We start from the raw sequence: 18,034 nt of genomic DNA on the forward strand, positions 1-18,034 counted from the left end.
TTGCTGTCATTAACGCTGCAGATCAAACTCGGTTTCTTGTCCTTTTTCCTTGGCAGTCTGCCTCGGGCGGTAACGGCCCTCATGCAGCCGGCGGCAGCCAGGGAGAGCTGCTAAAGGGGCAGACCAAACTGGTTGTGGCCGTTTCTGCTGCGGTACAAACTAAAGCTACTGGAAGTCTTCCTCTCCCCTTCAGCCCCCATGCCCACTGCTTTCCGTGTTGGGAGGGTTTCTTATCACTCTGGCAAGCTGCCTGCCCTCTTCCTCCCCGTCTGGGTGAGCTGATGGACCGATTCCCAGCTCCTGAGAGCTCATGGAACTTGAATTTGTGCTTTTCACAGAGGGGACGATGGTTTTGGTTGGCGCTGTACAGAACACGAGATCATGGTTCTGCCCCAAGGCAGTCTGAGATGACAGAGGTAGGTAACAAGAAAGCAGATGCAGGAGGGAGAGCCATTTTGTTTGGGGCGGGGGGGGGGGGTTCTCTAGCTGTGGTTCCTCAAGTGGAGGGATATAGCTGGTGCCACACGAGAGAAGTGTGTCTTTGAGGAGGTAACGGAGGGGGAAAGATTAGGAGAATCTTTATACTGGGCTGGGGAAGTGTGTTCCAGGTGAAAGGGGATTGCGGGAGAAGGCCAGGAAGCGGTGAAGCATCAGATTCATTCTCAGGGTAAAGGGGCTCAGGGACGCAGTAGTGGGACATGGAGGCCAGAGGGCTCGGAATAGTAGCGGTGGAACTCTGGCAACACTGGCCAGTTTTCACTACTGCAGCAAGATGAAGATGTGAGCAGCAGCAGAAGCATTGGCTGCCAGTCAGGCTGCAGACTCAGGAAGGCAGCTCTGCATGAGTTTGTTTGGTTCACGTTTGGATGCTAGCTCTGAAAAAGATTTGAGCGTCATCGTGGCTCATCCGCTGAACATGAGCACCCAGTGTCACGCTGTGACCAAAAGAGCTAATGCCGTCCTGGGAGGCATAAACAGGGGACTCTTGAGTAGGAGTGGAGAGGTTATTTTACCTGTCTCCATGGCACTGGTGCTACTGCTGCTGGAATCCTGTGTCTGGGTCTGGTGCCCACAGTTCATGAAGGATGTTGATAAATGGAGAAGGGTCAGAGAAGAGCCTGGAGAATGATCAAAGTACTAGAAAATCTGCCTTCTAGCAATAGACGCAAAGAGCTCAATCTACTAGCTTCACAAAGAGAAAGGTAAGGGGAGACTTGATCATAGTCTCTGAGTACTTACATGGTGAACAAATATTTAATAACAGGCTCTTCAGTGTAGCCGGGGAAGGTCTAACACCGACCCAATGGCTGGAAGTTGAAGCTAGACAAATTCAGACTGGAAATAGGGCATCGGTTTTTAATGATGAGTAATTAACCGTTGGAACAATTTACCAAGGGTCGAGGTGGATTCTCCATCACTGACGATTTTTCAGTCAAGACTGGATGCTTTTCTAAAAGCTCTGCTCTAGGAATTATTGTGGGGCGATTTTCTGGCCTGTGTTATACAGGGGGTCAGACTAGATCATCACCGTGGTCCCTGCTGGCCTTGGAATCTACGTATCTATAAGCACCTCAGTGTATTTAGACTGAAAGAGCAGGTCTGGTTCTTCAAGCCCTGCCAGAAGGTTGGGGTTTGGATCAGCACTTGTTAGTCGGGGGAAAAAATAGGGGAGGAGCTAGATGGCATAAACAGATCTTTCTCATTCCAGCTTCCCCCCTCGCAGCTCTGACCACATCAGCCCTTGGTCAGATCCCTCCCATTGCCTTCTGCATGAAGCTTAAGCTTCTCATCCTGACCTTCAAGCCTCTGTCCCATGTCACTAGTCTTCAGGCTAGAAGGCAGAGGGCGAATGTTTCAAGCCACGCATGGTGTTAGTCTAGCTGGCAACATTGCCCCTGCAGAGCCAGGCCCTAGGAGAGGGGCAGTATGGGGCACGCCTCTCCCTGGAGCGTTCCATTTACACACATCTGTCCCTCGAGGGGTCTGTCAGGTGGGCTCTGGGTTAGCCTGTGGGGCGGTGAAACCCTCCCTCTTCCTTCAGTTGATGGATGTAGCGTGTGCCTAGTCATGTAGCTAGGCGATGGCCTCTGCAGTGGTGGGATGCAGTTCTTGTAGCCCACCCTGAGCCTAGTCCGCAGGCATTCATCCACAATGTGTGTCATCGTCTGTGTCGAGCCGCAGCTGCACCAAGGGCTGTCACGAAGGCCCCAGAAACACTAGTTGGCTGCATAGAGACCTTGCCTGGTCCAGAACCTGTTCAACAGGGGCCGTGAGCGATGGGGCAGGTCAAAAGCAGGTGGGCAGATTGTGAGGCCAGCGGCGAGGGACTGACTGGGGATAAGAGATCCATTCCTCTCGCCAGAGCGTTTTCCGCCCTAACATCCTGGCGTGGCGGACGAGACTATAATGGGCGACGTGACAGCAAACGTGCAGCTGGTGGTTTAAAAAGGTCACTGTGCAGTCGCAGGCTTGGGTGGGCGTGTACGTTCTCCAGTAGCTTGCCAGTGGCGACCTCTCGCCTGATGTGAGGTGGAGCCATATTGCTCAGAACTGGGAGCTATGGGAGTGGAGTCGGACGCAGGGTGCCGGAGACGATGCGCATGGTGGCACGTAACTGCGTGCATGAGCTGTGTGGGTTTGGGGGCAGTTGCCCATCCTGTTCAAACATGGTTCCAGCTAACTCAGCTAGAGCAGCTGCACCATCAATTATTTTGCTATTGCTGGTAGGAGGGGAGCTTCCCAGACTACTGCTATGACCTGATTCAGTTTCAGTTACTGTGTTCGATTTGTATGCTGGGTCACTTGTCTAAATCCTCAGACTTCCTTAGCAAACCTCATCTGATCTCCTTTAGTTTAAAAAGAGAGAGAGGAGGTTTGAGAGTCCCATCAAAAGACACGACCCTTCGTGTCTCCACTTCTCTGCTATTTTTATCTCTAGTTATAGGTCATTTGCTTTCCTGGTGCCTGTTCTTCCCCTGGAGTTTTTGTCTGGGTGGCTTTCGTTCGCTTCTGTTTTCTCTCCAAACGTCAGAGAAGCAGCCCAGCGGCTTTCCGTAAGGCCGCATGTGCAATCCTAAGACATTCCTCAGGGGCTTTGCGGCTGGCTTTGAGATCTGCTTCAGGATTTCTTCCTGAGCTGTCAGGTCCTAGGGCAAGGGCCTCAAGACACTTTTGACCTCCCACAAAGCTTCCAGTCAGTCCGTGGGAGGCTGGCTGGGAAGCCCCGAAGCAGAAGTCCTGAGCACCCGAGGTAGAAGCCGAGACTCAGACTATGTCTCAGTGCAGATCTACAGCAGCAGCCTTGTGGTTCTGTTTGGCTCCTCATGGCTGGAGAAAGTGCTGCCTTCCTAGCCTTTGTTCGTTTTTGCTCCATTTCCAGCTTTTTTTTAAAAAAAAAAAATCTTTTCCTTCTCTTTTTACCCAGTTTTTTTTATTTGCCTCTTCCCCCACCCTCCCCTTTTTTTTTTATCACTTGCCTATTAAATCTCTCCCATCCCAAGTACCGATGTGGCCCAGGGCATCTCTCCCACACAGGCACAGCCAGATGCCAATCTCATTCAAACAGCAGCTCCGTCTCCTTATGATGTGCCGTAACTGTTTAGTTCCAAGTTTGTGACTTTTGCAAAGAGAAGGAAGGAGGGGAGGGGCTGAGGTCTGCTGCAGTCCTTTGCATTCTGCAGAACACTCTGACCAGGCAGCTGGAGCAACGGGGGCTGCAACAACGATGAGGAATGTTTAAATCCCTAGACAAATACATTTGAAAGCAGGGAGTTGGGAGAGGAAACCAGCCTGGAAACCCAGTGGATCATCAGATGTCCCAGAAGCGACGCCAGTGAGCCCCAGGACAGCACGATCTCTGATCCATACCTAGATCTACTCTCTGAACCTCCATGATACCATGTTTTCTGCTTTATGCCCTTTATTCCTCCCCTGCCCGTTCCTCTCCTGGCCCAAGCAACCCCTTTCTTACGTCTCTTTTTGTGACAGCTTCTGCATTTGGTTAGCTTCTGCATTTGGTTAGTGAACATGCTTCCTGGGCAGGCACATTGCTGTGGAACTAGGCAGGGGTTATCGGCCTTTCTTTCACACCTCTGACCCTCTTTGGGTGAAGGACTCCCTGCCACCTGCAGCCAGTCAGAGAGCATTGCAGGTGGCAGGCACAACCTCAGAGGAACGCCATAAGAATCACATTAGGAAGCACCCATTGGAGAACTTGGCCATGCTCAAGCACTTGGGGTATCGAGACGAGGGCCCTGTGGCCATTGGAGATTAGCCAGAAAATGTTGGAATATTCACTGGCGCTCTGCTTTTCTCCCGTCCACCTGCCATGTGAATGACTCTCTTCCCTGTAATCATGTGAACAGAGCTAGGTTCCAGCTGTGCTCCACAGCCAAACACCGTGGAAATTTGGCCACTTACGTTCTGAGACGGGATTGGGTTTTCTTTAGATCTGGCAACTGATTTCTTAACCATTTATTTCATCTTCTCTTTAACCAGTTTGAAAGCTTTGATTCTCTAGTTTAGCTTTGTTTCCCATAAAGAGACCTCTGTACGTGGAGGGAAATTATTAAGCGTTGAGGCTGGAGGAATGGATGGGACTGTTCGGCTGGCACTAAGTGGACCAATTTCATGTGCAACTGTACTTCCGAAATCTGTGTGATGGGTTTGCACCCTCTCCAGGTGTGGTGGTGGTTCCTTCAGTCTTGAGCTTGGAGGAAATCTGTCAAGCGTATCTGAGAACAGGGTTTTGAGAACAGGAATGTTGCTACAGTATCTAAGCAGCATTTTAAGCAGACTCGAGACCTACTTTCCATGCTGTTCCCTGCTAGCTTGGAGGCCGGACACAAAACCACCCTTCGGTTTTACTTACGTCACCACATTCTACTGGCTAGGTTACCGCAGTGTTAAAATTGGCAATAGACAATTGAGTGTTTCTATCATTAATATTTAAACATCTCACAAATCCCATTATTTACTCTTAAATGTTTGTCTATTTCCCCAGTGTAATTGGTAAGACGTTATCTGCTCTTCCCGGTCGTCTGTGTAGGAGTCTGATATTACAAACATCCTCTATGAATCTTTTATATTAATGCAAAATAAATTCACAAGTAATAACTAGATATTTGTTTTGAAGTGCAGGAAGTATGATACTATTCAACCGAAATCTAAAAATTGGATGTGAAAACTGGGTGACTCATTATGGTGAAGGGGGACAATGTTACATACAAAATACACTCACCTGCTTCTTTCTTGCCATCAGGTTTTTGTTTACTTATAGCAGTGACCGTTATAACCGATCGCCGGATGGAAATCATGGCCGTGCTACTCGTGACCCCCGGATCATTCCAGTTTTGCATATTTTTAAACAATCCTCTTGTTCATTACTCTTGGGTTTAAACTTTTTCAGAGGCGCTGAGTGTCCACAGCTCCCAGCGATGTCACTTACCACTCATCACCATACCTCGCACATCTATACAGCCCTTTGATGTAAAGAGCCATATCAGAGCTATGTATTATTATTATTTAAATTTGCAAAGGAGATCAGTATCAACCCCATTTTGCAGGTGGGGAAACTGAGGCATGGAAGTGAAGTGACTTGCCCAAGGTCAGCCAGCAAGCCAGTGGCAGAGCCCGGCATGGAACCCAGGTCTCCTGAGTCCCAATCCAATGTCCGGTCCGTTAGTCCACACTGTTTCCCTAGGAACATGGGAATTGTCAGACTAGATCGGACCCAAAGTCCGGGATACTGTCTCCAACAGTGGCCAGTGCCAAATGCTTCAGAGAACGGTATAGGAATGCCACACTAGGCTGATGTGGGTACTCTGCTCCCTAAGTAGGTCTCTTCCTAATCCCTTGGTTTAGGTCCTGAAGTATGAGTTTTTATATCCTTCAACACTTTTTTTTGGTTAGCATTGTCTATTGCAACTCTGGATATAATATGGACATCCAATCTGTCTTTGATCTTGCTAAATACTTGGCCTCATTGACTTCCTCTAGCAATGAATTCCACAGTTTAATTGCACATCATATGAAAAAGTATTTCCCTTTATCAATTTTAAGTCTGTCACCTTTCCGTTTCCTTGATCGCCCCCTTGTTGTTGTGTTAGGAGACATTGGGTATGTCTACATTGGGATAAAAGCCCCGTGGCTGGCCCGGGTCAGCTGACTTGGGCTCGTGGGTTAAATGTAGACATTCAGGCTCAGGATGGGACCGTCCACCCTTGCAGGGTCCTAGAGCCTGGGCTCCAGCCTGAGCCCAAACATCTAAACAGCAATTTTTCAGCCCCCGATCCTGAGCCTCGTGAGCCCAAGCCAACTGATTGAGGCCAGCTGCGGATTTTTTTATCCCCGTGTAGACATACCCGTTAAGAGCAATGAGTGCTCAGAACATTACAAACCAGGTCACGAGAGGAAGGTACGGTCCAGTGGTTAGACATGGGAGACCCAGGTTCAGGTCCGTGCTCTGCCTCAGACTTCTTGGATGACCTTGAGCAAGTCACTTGGTCTCTCTGTGTCTCTGTGAAATGGGGTAGCGGCAATTTTCCACCTCTGTCCAGGGGTGGTGTTTGGATAAATACACTGCAGGCGGGAGGTGCTCAGGTACTGTGGTGATGGAGTCCAGAAAAGTGCCTAAGATATTCAGATCGGTCAGAGGTCCCTGGGGCTCTGGGTAATCACACCAATCTCTCTCTCTCTTTCATTAGAGTGGAAGAGGAGCTAGCCAGGAATACAGACAAAAGATTTTTAAACTCCAGCCAAAAGGGTCTCGGTCCCTTGGGCCTGTTCCTTCAACCAAAGTTGTAGGGTTGGGCCATTGGTGTCGGTGGAATCAGGATCAGCCTTTTGTCTCCAGTTTAACATCAGGAGCACCACACGGATGCCTTTGGACTTAGCTAGTGTCTGTTCATTTCCTTCCTGCTGTTTTAAATTCTGCCCCAATGATTTTGTCCCTTCGATTATAAATTATGCTGCTTAGGAAATAGCAATCAGTGTCTTCCTTTGGTAAGCTCCAGTGTATTCCTAGGGCTTGGCTGGAAAATCCCGCACACATTGATTACTAGCAAGAATTAACGGAGGTTTTTAAAAGGGTGTATAAAAGACAAGTAATTACATCTTATTGGGTCAAATGTGTTCGGTATCTCATCCGACAGGTGGCAAAGTGGCTTAGTTTTGTTGCCGTCTCCTCAGAAGCAGTTATCGGGCTCCACCAGAAGTATTAGAATTGGACTTTAGAGGGGTTGTTTTTGATCCGTTGACGTAGCAACATGGACTGTATCTCATTGTTTTCAAAGAGGGCCCCTCTGGGAGTGGAGTGCTCTCAGCCTCTCTCAGGATTGGGCCCATTGCACGGCCGGGAAGCTGACTGCATGGGGTGCCAGTCTAGTTCCTAGAGGTGGAGAACTGCAGGAAACTCTCCGTGGCCCAGCTACGGACAGCCGGTCGGGACAGTAGAGATGTGCTTTCTTGGCCCCATTCCTGCAGAGCGGAGAACGCGTCATACAGCTTTAATTGGAAACATTTTAGCCATTGCTTTCCCTCTGCTGCCCGTGCGGTGTCCTGCTGTTCCAGCGCTGACCCCCTTGCTCACTCCAGAGTGATGATAAGCATGAGAGCAGCAGGGTAAAGTTCAGCGGAGCATGCTCCAGGCACACTGATTTTTTTATTGTCACCATTTTTCGCTGAGGAATTTCTGTTGAGCCCTTTTGCTCTACGGAACCAAAACAGTCTCGCCCAGGGAGTCAGAGTGTTTTGTTATCTAATGTCAAGCATCCAGATGCAGAGATGCTGATAATTTTTACAAAGTAGTGGCATTGTTCGGCTGCTCACAAAGCTGCCTTTGAAGAATGTGAAAGGTTTTAAAATACTCTATATTTTTGGTTAGCGCAAATCGACAGCGGCACCGAGATGCAAAATGTTTTTTAATTTAACAGGAGGGCTGCACAGCTGAGTGCTTCGGAATAAATATTGCTTTGTGCTCGACAGACACAAACTGCGTTTTATCTAGTGGCTTGTGAGAAAAAAAAATCCTGTCAACTGGGTCTTTCATCTCTAAGCTTGGCTCCTTTTGACTTTGCAAGGAATGTCTTGGAAGCTGCTGTATTCGGGTATCTTCCATGCAGACTGTGCTAGGCATATCGGCTAGGCTGCCAGCTGCTGTTCGACACCAGCTCACTGCCTGTAGCCTAGTTAGTGTGAGCCTACGTCACTACCGGGCAAACTAGTTGAAACAATAGTAAAGAATAAAATTGTCAGACACATAGAAGACCATAAATTGTTGGGCAAAAGTCAACATGGTTTCTGTAAAGGGAGATTGTGTCTTACTAATCGATTAGGGTTCTTTAAGGGGGTCAACAAACCTGTAGACAAGGGGGATCCAGTGGACATAGTGTACTTAGATTTCCAGAAAGCCTTCGTTGACAAGGTCCCTCACCAAAGGCTCTTACGTAAATTAAGTTGTCATGGGATAAGAGGGAAGATCCTTTCATGGATTGAGAACTGGTTAAAAGACAGGGTACAAAGGGTAGGAATAAATGGTAAATTTTCAGAATGGAGAGGGTAACTAGTGGTGTTCCTCCAGGGTCAGTCCTAAGACCAGTCCTATTCAACTTATTCATAAATGATCTGGAGAAAGGGGTAAACAGTGAGGTGGCAAAGTTTGCAGACGATACTAAACTGCTCAAGATAGTTATTTACTCGTTCCCATAATATAAGAATTAGGGGCCACTAAATGAAATTAATGGGTAGCAGGTTTAAAACAAATCAAAGGAAGTTCTTCTTCACACAGCGCATAGTCAACCTGTGGAACTCCTTGCCTGAGGAGGTTGTGAAGGCTAGGACTATAACAGGGTTTAAAAGAGAACTGGATAAATTCATGGAGTTTAAGTCCATTAATGGCTATTAGCCAAGATGGATAAGGAACGGTGTCTCTAGCCTCTGTTTGTCAGAGGGTGGAGATGGATGGCAGGAGAGAGATTGTTTGATCATTATCTGTTAGGTTCACTCCCTCTGGGGCACCTGGCATTGGCCACTGTCGGTAGACAGGATACTGGGCTGGATGGACCTTTGGTTTGACCCAGTAAGGCCAGTCTTATGTTCTTAAGGGACATGCATTGATTGTGGGTATGAATGTAGCAAGACAGATAGAAGAATTTGAAATACAAAAAGGAGAACAAGAGAGGTGTGAAGGGAAAACCAGATCCTTCTCTTTTTTTCTCTAAGATGCTACTATTTTTCCCTTTGAAATAACCTGATTCAGCTGTAAGAAAATATGGCTCGACCCCCGCAAACCTCGCTCACACAAGCAGATCTGCTAAAGTCGTTGGGGCCACGCGTGAGACTGAGGACTGCTTGTCTGAGGAAGGTTTGCAACAATCGGGGCAAACAGAAATCTCCAAACACTAGGAAGAGCCAGAGGAAAACCTCAGTTGTCTGCTGTGGTGACATTGTCCGCATCCTCTTTGTATTTAAAAGAAACCAGACTCACTCCTTATCTTTTCTTTAACCTTGCTTGGCAGAGGAGCATGGGGGGCAAGTTGCGTTCATTTTATCCCTCTCCACCACCAGTTTGGTTTGTTATCTTGGGCCCTGATCCTGCCAGTGGATCCACACAGAACGCCTCCTGGCCCAGGACTCACTTGAATATAATTGCAAAATGAGGGCGTTGAAGTGTGAATTAAGCCCTAAGATGGCTAACCCCGAACATTCCCAAATCCTTTGACTTCTCCCATGGGGTCTCTTCTCACCTTTCACTCACTTTGAACAACATAAACTTGATGCACTGGGGAGTCCACTTCCACTCCTAGTCAGTGATCTATTTGCATCCCCTCGCCTAGGTTGGTGACAGAAAAGGCTATCACAAGCATTCGCTGACAATTACAAAACGAATCATGAAAAGCTCTTGGTGGTGGTAGGGCCTGTAGAGGGCTTGATGCTCGCTTCTCTCTCCTTGTTAACGAACGCCATGTTTTAGGCCTCACGCCGGCAGGCAGCATCTCCTGTAAGTCGTTGCACCTCTTCCACGGGGGAAGCGTGCTAGGGGAGATCGCCCAGGTCTAGCGTCTGCAGCTGTAAACGTGATCGCCTCCCTTTCCACAGGTGCACCGGACCCCACCGCTGGGGCCAGCATCAACGATGAAAACTGCTGGCATTTGGACGAGGAGCAAGTGCGAGAACAAGTGAAGCTGTTCCTGTCTCAGGGAGGGTACTACGGCTCTGGGAAGCAGCTCAACTCCATGTTCGCTAAGGTGAGCTGTGGGTTACTCTTTTCCTTGTGAAATTCTCTGATGCTCGTCCCCATGTGAGGCTTCTCCACCTCCACCCTGCAGGCAACCGGCTTCCCGCTGCGCCTCACCCTGTGCTCAGCTGGGAATCGTTGCGCGGGGGGTTGGACTTTCAAAGGCACAGCTCCCTTCTACAGATTGACCCTCTATTGACACAGCATGTTGCCGTCCAGCGTCACCATGTACTGTCCGTTCCACGCCATGATCTCCGCACTAGGCTGCCCGGCTCAATGAAGTGGCTTCCTCCTTGCTCCCAGGTCCCCTGCCAGCGCGGGATGTGGGAGGGCTGCCAAGCTGTGCATCCAGGAGCAATAAAAGTGAACGCTTGTGGATGGTTGCGTGTGCTTGCAAAGGCAGGTTGCACCGTTAGCTCAGCTCCCATCATTAAGTGTCGCCTCAAGCTCTTTAATGAGCCAGATCCTAATAAAACAGCAGTTCTGTAGCCTGGGATGGACATGCCACCTCAGACGGTTCTGAGGGCTGGGCTTGTCCGAGCCCTTCGAAAGAATCCTGGGAAGTTACTGTCCCTCTAGCAGCCTGGATGGGCGACCACGAGTTGCCTAGAGCAGTGGGTCTCAACCAGGGGTATGCGGACTCTGGGGGTACACAGGTCAACTCATCCAGATACTTGCCTAGTTTTACAACAGGCCTCATAAAAAGCACTAGCAAAGTCAGTACAAACTACAATTTCATACAGACGCTGACTTGTTTATACTGCTCTATATACTATACACTGAAATGTAAGTACAATATTTCTATTCCAATTGATTTATAGTATAATTATATTGTAAAAATGAGGAAGTCAGCAGTTTTTCAGGGACAGTGTGCTGTGACACTTCTGTATTTTTGTGTTGGATTTTGTAAGCAAGTCATTTTTAAACGAGGCGAAACTTCAGGTTCACAAGACATCAGGCTCCTGAAAGGGGGACGTGGTCTGGAAAGGTTGAGAGCCACTGGCCTAGAGGTAGCTCGGCATCCTACTATGCTGCTGGCTAATGTGATCCAGTTGAGATGGAGCGTGTCTACAAAGAGCCTGAACGTGTCTTTAAAAACCTTCTCCTCTCCAGCTTCCCCCTCCCATCTCTAACTTTAGGATTTCTCCTGACCTCTTCCTCCCTCCCTGCTTCAGGTCCGTGAGATGCTGCGCATGAGAGATTCCAACGGAGCCAGGATGCTGACGTTAATAACAGAGCAGTTCATGGCAGATCCCCGGCTCTCCCTCTGGAGGCAGCAGGGAACGGGCATGACGGACAAATGCAGGCAGCTCTGGGATGAGCTGGGTAAGTTTCCCATCTTGCAAAGAAGGGCAGGGCTGCCAGTTTGTCAGATCACTTGTGCTGGGAAGAGCGGGAAAGAGCTCATCTTAGCAGAGCAGCCTGAAAGACCATAAATACCCAGCACTTTGACTCTGCACAGCTGGCTCCCACAGCTGCAGAAGGCTAGACAGGTGCATAGGCAGTAGGGGGAAGGGTGAGTTTCGTAGCAATCGATCAGATTGATATTAATTTCTTTTTCCTTCGGATTTAGCTTCTCAGCTTTAGAAATAACCAGCCAGCCCACCCCTTCTCTACCCAGGAGATGGAAGCAGTGTGCGCACAGATGGACTGCTAGGCTGCAGGTCACTGTGTTGACAGCAGCTTGGCTAAATGTCCACCGAGGGAAGTCAGTGAGCTGCAAGTCCTAGAGGGTGCTGTGGGAACAACTTGGCTTGTGGCTTAGCAATGGGAGTAGGGAAGGAAGTTTGGCTGGCTGGCTAGAAATCTCTGAGTAGACTTTGGTTTGGGGCTGGCAGCTTTGGCAGGGGGTGTCATGTCCCTCTCCCTCTAGCCGTCTGCCTGTTGGATCTCTCTGCTTAGCCTTCGGCAGAGAAACCCGTTCAAAGGTTCACGCAGTGGCTGAGGTCAGAGGAGCTTTTGGGGGGTCCGCACCATTTGATGCCATGGGCCGGAAATAGTGTTACTCACTAACTCTAATCTGCAAGGAGAGAGGCGGCTTCCTCAGCTTTGTCCAGGAGAGCAAAACTTTTACCCATGACACGCAGTGGGGACAGATCACCAGTGGGTGCAGGAGGGAGTGACGCGGGGTTAACCAGGGTGACTTGCTGCCAGCTGCTCACAGCAGGAGGCAGCCTCGTCTGTGTTCACAGGGGTGGGAGGGATTGTCCCCAAGCTGCGGGCTACACAGGTGCTCCACTCTGGGGGCTGTTGCAAGCCCCCGCCCTTTCCCACAGCAAGCGAGCTGTTTACACCCCTGACTTTGTTACACTTGAGTGCCCAGTCCCTTGTCTTTTGGACAGCTGCAGTGTACCAGATCCGTGGAAGCAGAGCACCCCCATTTACCAGCTTCCCTCTCCTTAGCACCAGGCACTTAGACGGGTCCACACGAAAACCAAATCGCAGTTTGTTTAACAAAGCTTGAGTTCCAGATCCAAATAAAAGCAAGTGGAAGGAATTGGTTACAAGTGAAGGAAAAACCTAAGTTGCAGTCTAGAGCCTGTACAAGTTACTTTCCTATCTGATAAAGTATTTGTCCCCCGTGATCAGTCCTCACAGGGCTGGTCAGTCACAGAGGCGAAAACATTCTGCTGGAGGTGAAGCAGGCGGTTGTGATTCACCCCAGGCACCTTGGATAACCTTGACAAGCATCACCAAGGGTAGCAAAGGTAGCACCTGTCTTTTCAAAGAGGTGCTGCCGTGATCCTGGCAGATCAACTGGCCTGAAGCAGTGATTTGAAGTGGAAGAAGACACCCAGCCGAATGTGATGTACTGGGGACAAACAGCCCGATTTCCGGGAAGGAAAACCCTGCTGCTCTGATTGAGAATTCTGACCATGTCAGCAAAAGAGGGGGTAAAAGAGAATCTGCCGGCAGCTATTAGGCTTTTCAAAGGATCTTTAACGTAGGCCAGCATGGAGCCTCGTGAGGAAACTTAACTAGTTACAGGGTGAAGTGTGAAGTTCTCTGGGGATTCCTTGGATGATTAGTGGTGAAGCAGCAACTGAGATCAGGGTCCTATTGTGGTAGGTGCTGCCCAAGCACAAAGTTCCCGCCCTCAAGAGCTGTCAAGCTAACTAGGCAAGACACCCCTCAGGGTGGGAGAGGTAGGGGTGGCAGAGGGTACGTCTGCACCGCACAGAAAAACCGGGGCACCGAGTCTCAGAGCCCAGGACAATTGACATGGCTCGAGGGGCTGGGGCTGCTGGGCTAAAATTAGCAAGGTAGACATCCCTGCCCGGGCTCTGAATCCTGGCGAGGAGGGAAAGTCTCAGAGTCTGGGCTCCAGCCCAAGCAGGAACATCTACGCTGCTATTTTTAGTTCCACAGCCCCAGCCCAGGTCAATCGAGACTCGGTGCTGCTGGTTTTTCTTTGCAATGTAGACATACGCACAGGGAGGGGAAGGGTCTTGCCCAGAGTCACTCAGCCAGGTCACTTGGCCAGGAATTGGTCTCCTGAGTCCTAGCTGAGTGTCCAAGCCACCGGACTGCAGCTTTGTAGACTAGTGAAGAGTCAGAAAATGGAGTTGAACTAAGCGGTCCATTTTCAGCATGGCAGAGGGCTAGTAGTGGGGTGCCCCAGCATGGCAGGGGGGGCCTGGCACTGTGGTATTTATTAGTGCTCTGGGAAGGAGGTGAGCACGTTTGCAGATGACACAATGGCTGAGGCTAGCCAAAACGAGAGAAGCATCTGAGGAACATCAGAGAGACCCACCAAGGCTAGATCGGTGCGATAGTAGCTGAAATACAATGCCAGCAAATGCAAGGGAATGCACATTGGAAAGAAACATTTGAATGACTCCTACACATTGCTGGATTCTCACCTGGAAAAATCCAGGGATCACTGGGGATGGTTCAGTGGGTGCTCAGTGGTCAAAAAGGCATACAACCGGACAGGAAGAAGAAACTTTGGAATCAAACTGAATACAGCAAATATTATAATGGTATTCTATAAATCCATGGTATAGCCTCCCCTGGAATACTGTCTTCAGACCAAGTCACCTTTCAAAAGAAGACAGTGGAAATAGTGAGTGTTCAGAGATTGGTGATGAAAATTATTAGCGATGTGGAGAGACTTCTGTCTGGCTTAGTGAAGGGAGGAATGAGAGGAGATGTGATGGAGATGTACCAGATAGTGGATGGTTTGTAAATCAGGCACTGCTCTTTACTCATTCTCCTAATACAAGAGCCAGCAGATATACAGGGAAATTTGAAAGATAACAAATTGTAAGCTGATAAAAGGAAATGTGTATTTGTTTTTATGCAATGCAGTTAATCTGTGGAACCCACTGCTGCAAGATATGATTGAGACCCAGAGTTTAGTGAGATTAAGATTAGGGTTTGCCATATGTGAGACAGTGGTGAAAACACTTGGGTCCTGTCTATACTTGCGCTTACACCAGTGTTAGCACCAGTGCAATTCTACCTGTGGTAGAGAATGACACACCTTCAACATAAAGCCATAAGATGTAATAAGGTGGCAGCCCTGTACCTGTCTGATTAAATAAACTGGACTACTCATCACCTGGCTTTGTGGTATGAAAAAGAAAGCCGGCCCTTTAAAAATAATGTTTTTGGACACACTTAATAACGCATAATTATTTGTACAAACCTTGTTTACGACTGGAAAAAGACCAGCCTTAAACTAGATTGTGGATTTATACTGGGTGTAAAGTGAAGGGCTTGGCTGGATTTCGTAGTTTAAATACCCCTCAAAGGCATAATTTACTTATATCTAGCTTGTAAACTGAGCCTGATTTAAAGTGGTGGGCTCCGAGCCAGAGGAAAGACCCGATCTGGGGTTGTCTGAGAGCTGTGTCACTCTGGAGGGTTTGCAACAATGCATTAGTATTTGAGATTAAATCCCCATCATGAGAAATAGCAAACAGCTGAACTGCAGCCTTACCTTAATCTGCCTGGAGACGGGTTTATTCATCCCCGCCCCCCCACCCCGTTTGTTTACAGTAGGGCATTTCCCCGGGTCTGGGAGGGGAGGGGTGTTGTAGGAAATTGGAGAAGTTCTTTGATTCTTTGCAAACTAAGCTGTAGAACGTCCGTTCGTGTGCCCTTTTCAGGGAGGTGACCAGAGAGATTTAGGGCTGGAGGAAGCTCTAATAGCCCCCTTCCTCCCATCACCCAGCTGAAATCATTGTCTAGGGGCTCAGTGTAACCATGCTAGGCACATTTCCTTATCGTTCAAATGGAGGGTTATGTAGCAGTAGAGTGGACAATGCAACTAAATGCAAATCAGCATATCTGTAGGAGAAGGGGATATGTAGACTAAAACCCAGCCCTCTAAACCCAAGCTCCAGGAATGGTCTTGTCAGCTGATGTCAATTGACCGAAGGGCAGGTAAAACCTTTTTCCATTTCCCAGATAACATCCTGTCGGATTCATCCCAGTCTATCAAGTGACACGTCCGCTTAGCACAACCTGCAGGGTCCTCACACCACTGCAAGCGGAGAACTCTAGGCGAGTGGAGGTTTTGGAGTGAGGGATCAGCGTTAAAATATCTCCCAAAGGTCCCACAAACTACCCGGCAAAGCAGCAAGGACTCCCAACACCTCAGACTCGTGGATTAGTTTGAGCCAAGACCCAGGGTGTGTCACACTGCAGTGTAGACACTTCCTACATTGATGGAAAGGATTTTTCCACTGATGTAACTAGTCTCCAAACTCAGGCAGACTCATAAGAACTTAATCATGTCCACACTGGGTCAGGCCAACCTGGGGCGTTGGGGAGCTCTTTGCATCACGCCCAGCAGCCTGTCTCTGACAGCGGCCAGCACCAGGGAATGAACAGAACAGGGCGATTTCCAGTGATCCATCCAGTCCCAGCCTCTGGCAGTCGGAGGTTTAGGGACACCCAGAGCATGGGGGTGGGGCCCTGACCACCTTGGCTAATAGCCATTGATGGACCTGTCCTCCATGAACGTATCTCATTCTTTTTTGAACCCAGTGATACTTTTGGCCTTCACAGCATCCCCTGGCAACGAGTCGAGCGGCCTGAACCAGAGACGAAGACTCGATTCAAAGCCTGGGGGTCTGGTTTGTAAAGTTGCGGAGCAGTCGCAGCTCCTATTTGATTTCAGCGTTTGCAGGGGCTGCCCAGCGCCATTTGCAGGCCTGCTGAGTTACCAATGTTTCCAGCCTGAGAACTAGTTCCCATTCGTTCTTGATGAGATGCGTAGCTTAGAGACATGGCTCCTTCCTCTTAGGGCAGCCGTTGAGTGCAACCTCCAGCCAGAGCCATGGTGTCGAATCGTAGAATATCAGGGTTGGAAGGGGCCTCAGGAGGTCGTCTAGTCCAACCCCCTGCTCAAAGCAGGAGCTATCCCCAATTTTTGCCCCAGATCCCTAAATGGCCCCCTCAAGGATTGAACTCACAACCCTGGGGTTAGCAGGCCAATGCTCAAACCACTGAGCTATCCCTCCCCCTGAAGGAGGAGCTGTTCTTGAACTCAGTTCTAACAGGCCACCAGTCCTGGCAGGCCAGTGTCCACGTAACCAGCACCGGCACCCCCCACCCACCCCCCGGCAGCACTGATCAGCGTCGGCAGTCACCATCTCAGCTGACACACCAGTGGCTCACTGGGCCGCCGACTCGATTGAGTCTGGTGCCCGTTGAGGTGGTTTCTGCACATGTGCTGCAGAGGCTGAGCGAGCCGGTCCTGGAGCCCTGGTCAGTGGGTGTCCAGAGAGCCCAGCTGCCTCCGATGGCCTAAGCACTCAGCAAACCAGGAGGTGGTTTGTGAAACATTTGCCTTTTGTGCATGGTAGCAGGAGGAGTGCTGGGAACAGAGGAAGGAGTGCACATTGGTTCTCCCGCAGCCAGCCACCTAGCCAAACCAGAGTGATAGCGCTGCCTTATGTTACCATACGGTCAGAACCGGGCACTGTCTGTAGGAGCATCCTGCTGGTTAAGAGAATGGAGCGACCTCTCTCTCAGTCCTTCCCCTGGGGCCAGGCAGGACACAGCCCCCTCAACCAGGGCCACAGATGTTAAAATGATTTTGGCCAAGAGGGCAAAGTGTCAACATCTGCATTCATTTCTCTTCACTCCAGTTCATGTCTTGCCCAAGCGCCGTCACCTCGAGCCTATTGGACAGCTGGGCTTTGAGTTGCTAATTAATCCTTGGGGGAGGATTGCAGGCTGAATAACGGGGATCTGGTCCAGCATGCAGCAGAGGGGCTGTGATCTGCGAGCTGCACAGCTCTCGGATGCTGACTGCTGGCTGGCAGGTTGCCATTGATGCGGAGCACTGAGCTACCAATGTGATACCGACACCGAAGTCAGATAGGACCCAGGAGAAGATGCTCCAGAGAGCCTCTGTCCCCTGCTGACATCCAGTGCTTAAAATCAGATGAAGACATGACCTGAGGGGAAGTGGTGAGGCTGCAGCCGGGAACCATGTGACTAACTTGACTTGCATGCATTCCACACACTGGAGTGTCTGAGACAGCTGGGAAAACCCAAGGCTGGGGTAGCTCCAGGCCTGCTGGATTTCTCTGAGATCAGTGCTAACTCGTTGCATTAATAAGAACATTGTTCACCCAGAACTGCCATACAGACCACATGCGGAAAGGGATGCAGGCAACACTTTGGCCTCCTTGGCCTAACACATCAGTAGAAGCATCTGTGAGATGCGGTCTCCTCTGGGATAGAATGTAGCAGCTGTTCTGCAGTGGACAACAATGCTGCGCCACAGGGTAGGACGGGAAGGGACAGAAAATATTGTATCCGGTTGACTCTGCAAGGGAG

General features: G+C 49.5%; 1 protein-coding gene across 2 annotated transcripts in view; it reads left to right on the plus strand.

The window, feature by feature from the left end:
- ZSWIM5 (zinc finger SWIM-type containing 5) overlaps positions 1 to 18,034 on the plus strand; it is a 146,247-nt gene that overhangs the window by 105,312 nt on the left and 22,901 nt on the right. For both annotated transcript variants that reach the window (XM_074961867.1, XM_074961868.1), the window contains exons 3-4: positions 10,096 to 10,244; positions 11,410 to 11,560. In XM_074961867.1, the coding sequence (XP_074817968.1) occupies positions 10,096 to 10,244; positions 11,410 to 11,560 (300 nt within the window). The remainder of the gene's footprint in view (positions 1 to 10,095; positions 10,245 to 11,409; positions 11,561 to 18,034) is intronic.

This window comes from Natator depressus, chromosome 8, assembly GCF_965152275.1.
Source record: "Natator depressus isolate rNatDep1 chromosome 8, rNatDep2.hap1, whole genome shotgun sequence".
In the NCBI taxonomy this organism is placed as follows: Eukaryota; Metazoa; Chordata; order Testudines; family Cheloniidae; genus Natator; species Natator depressus.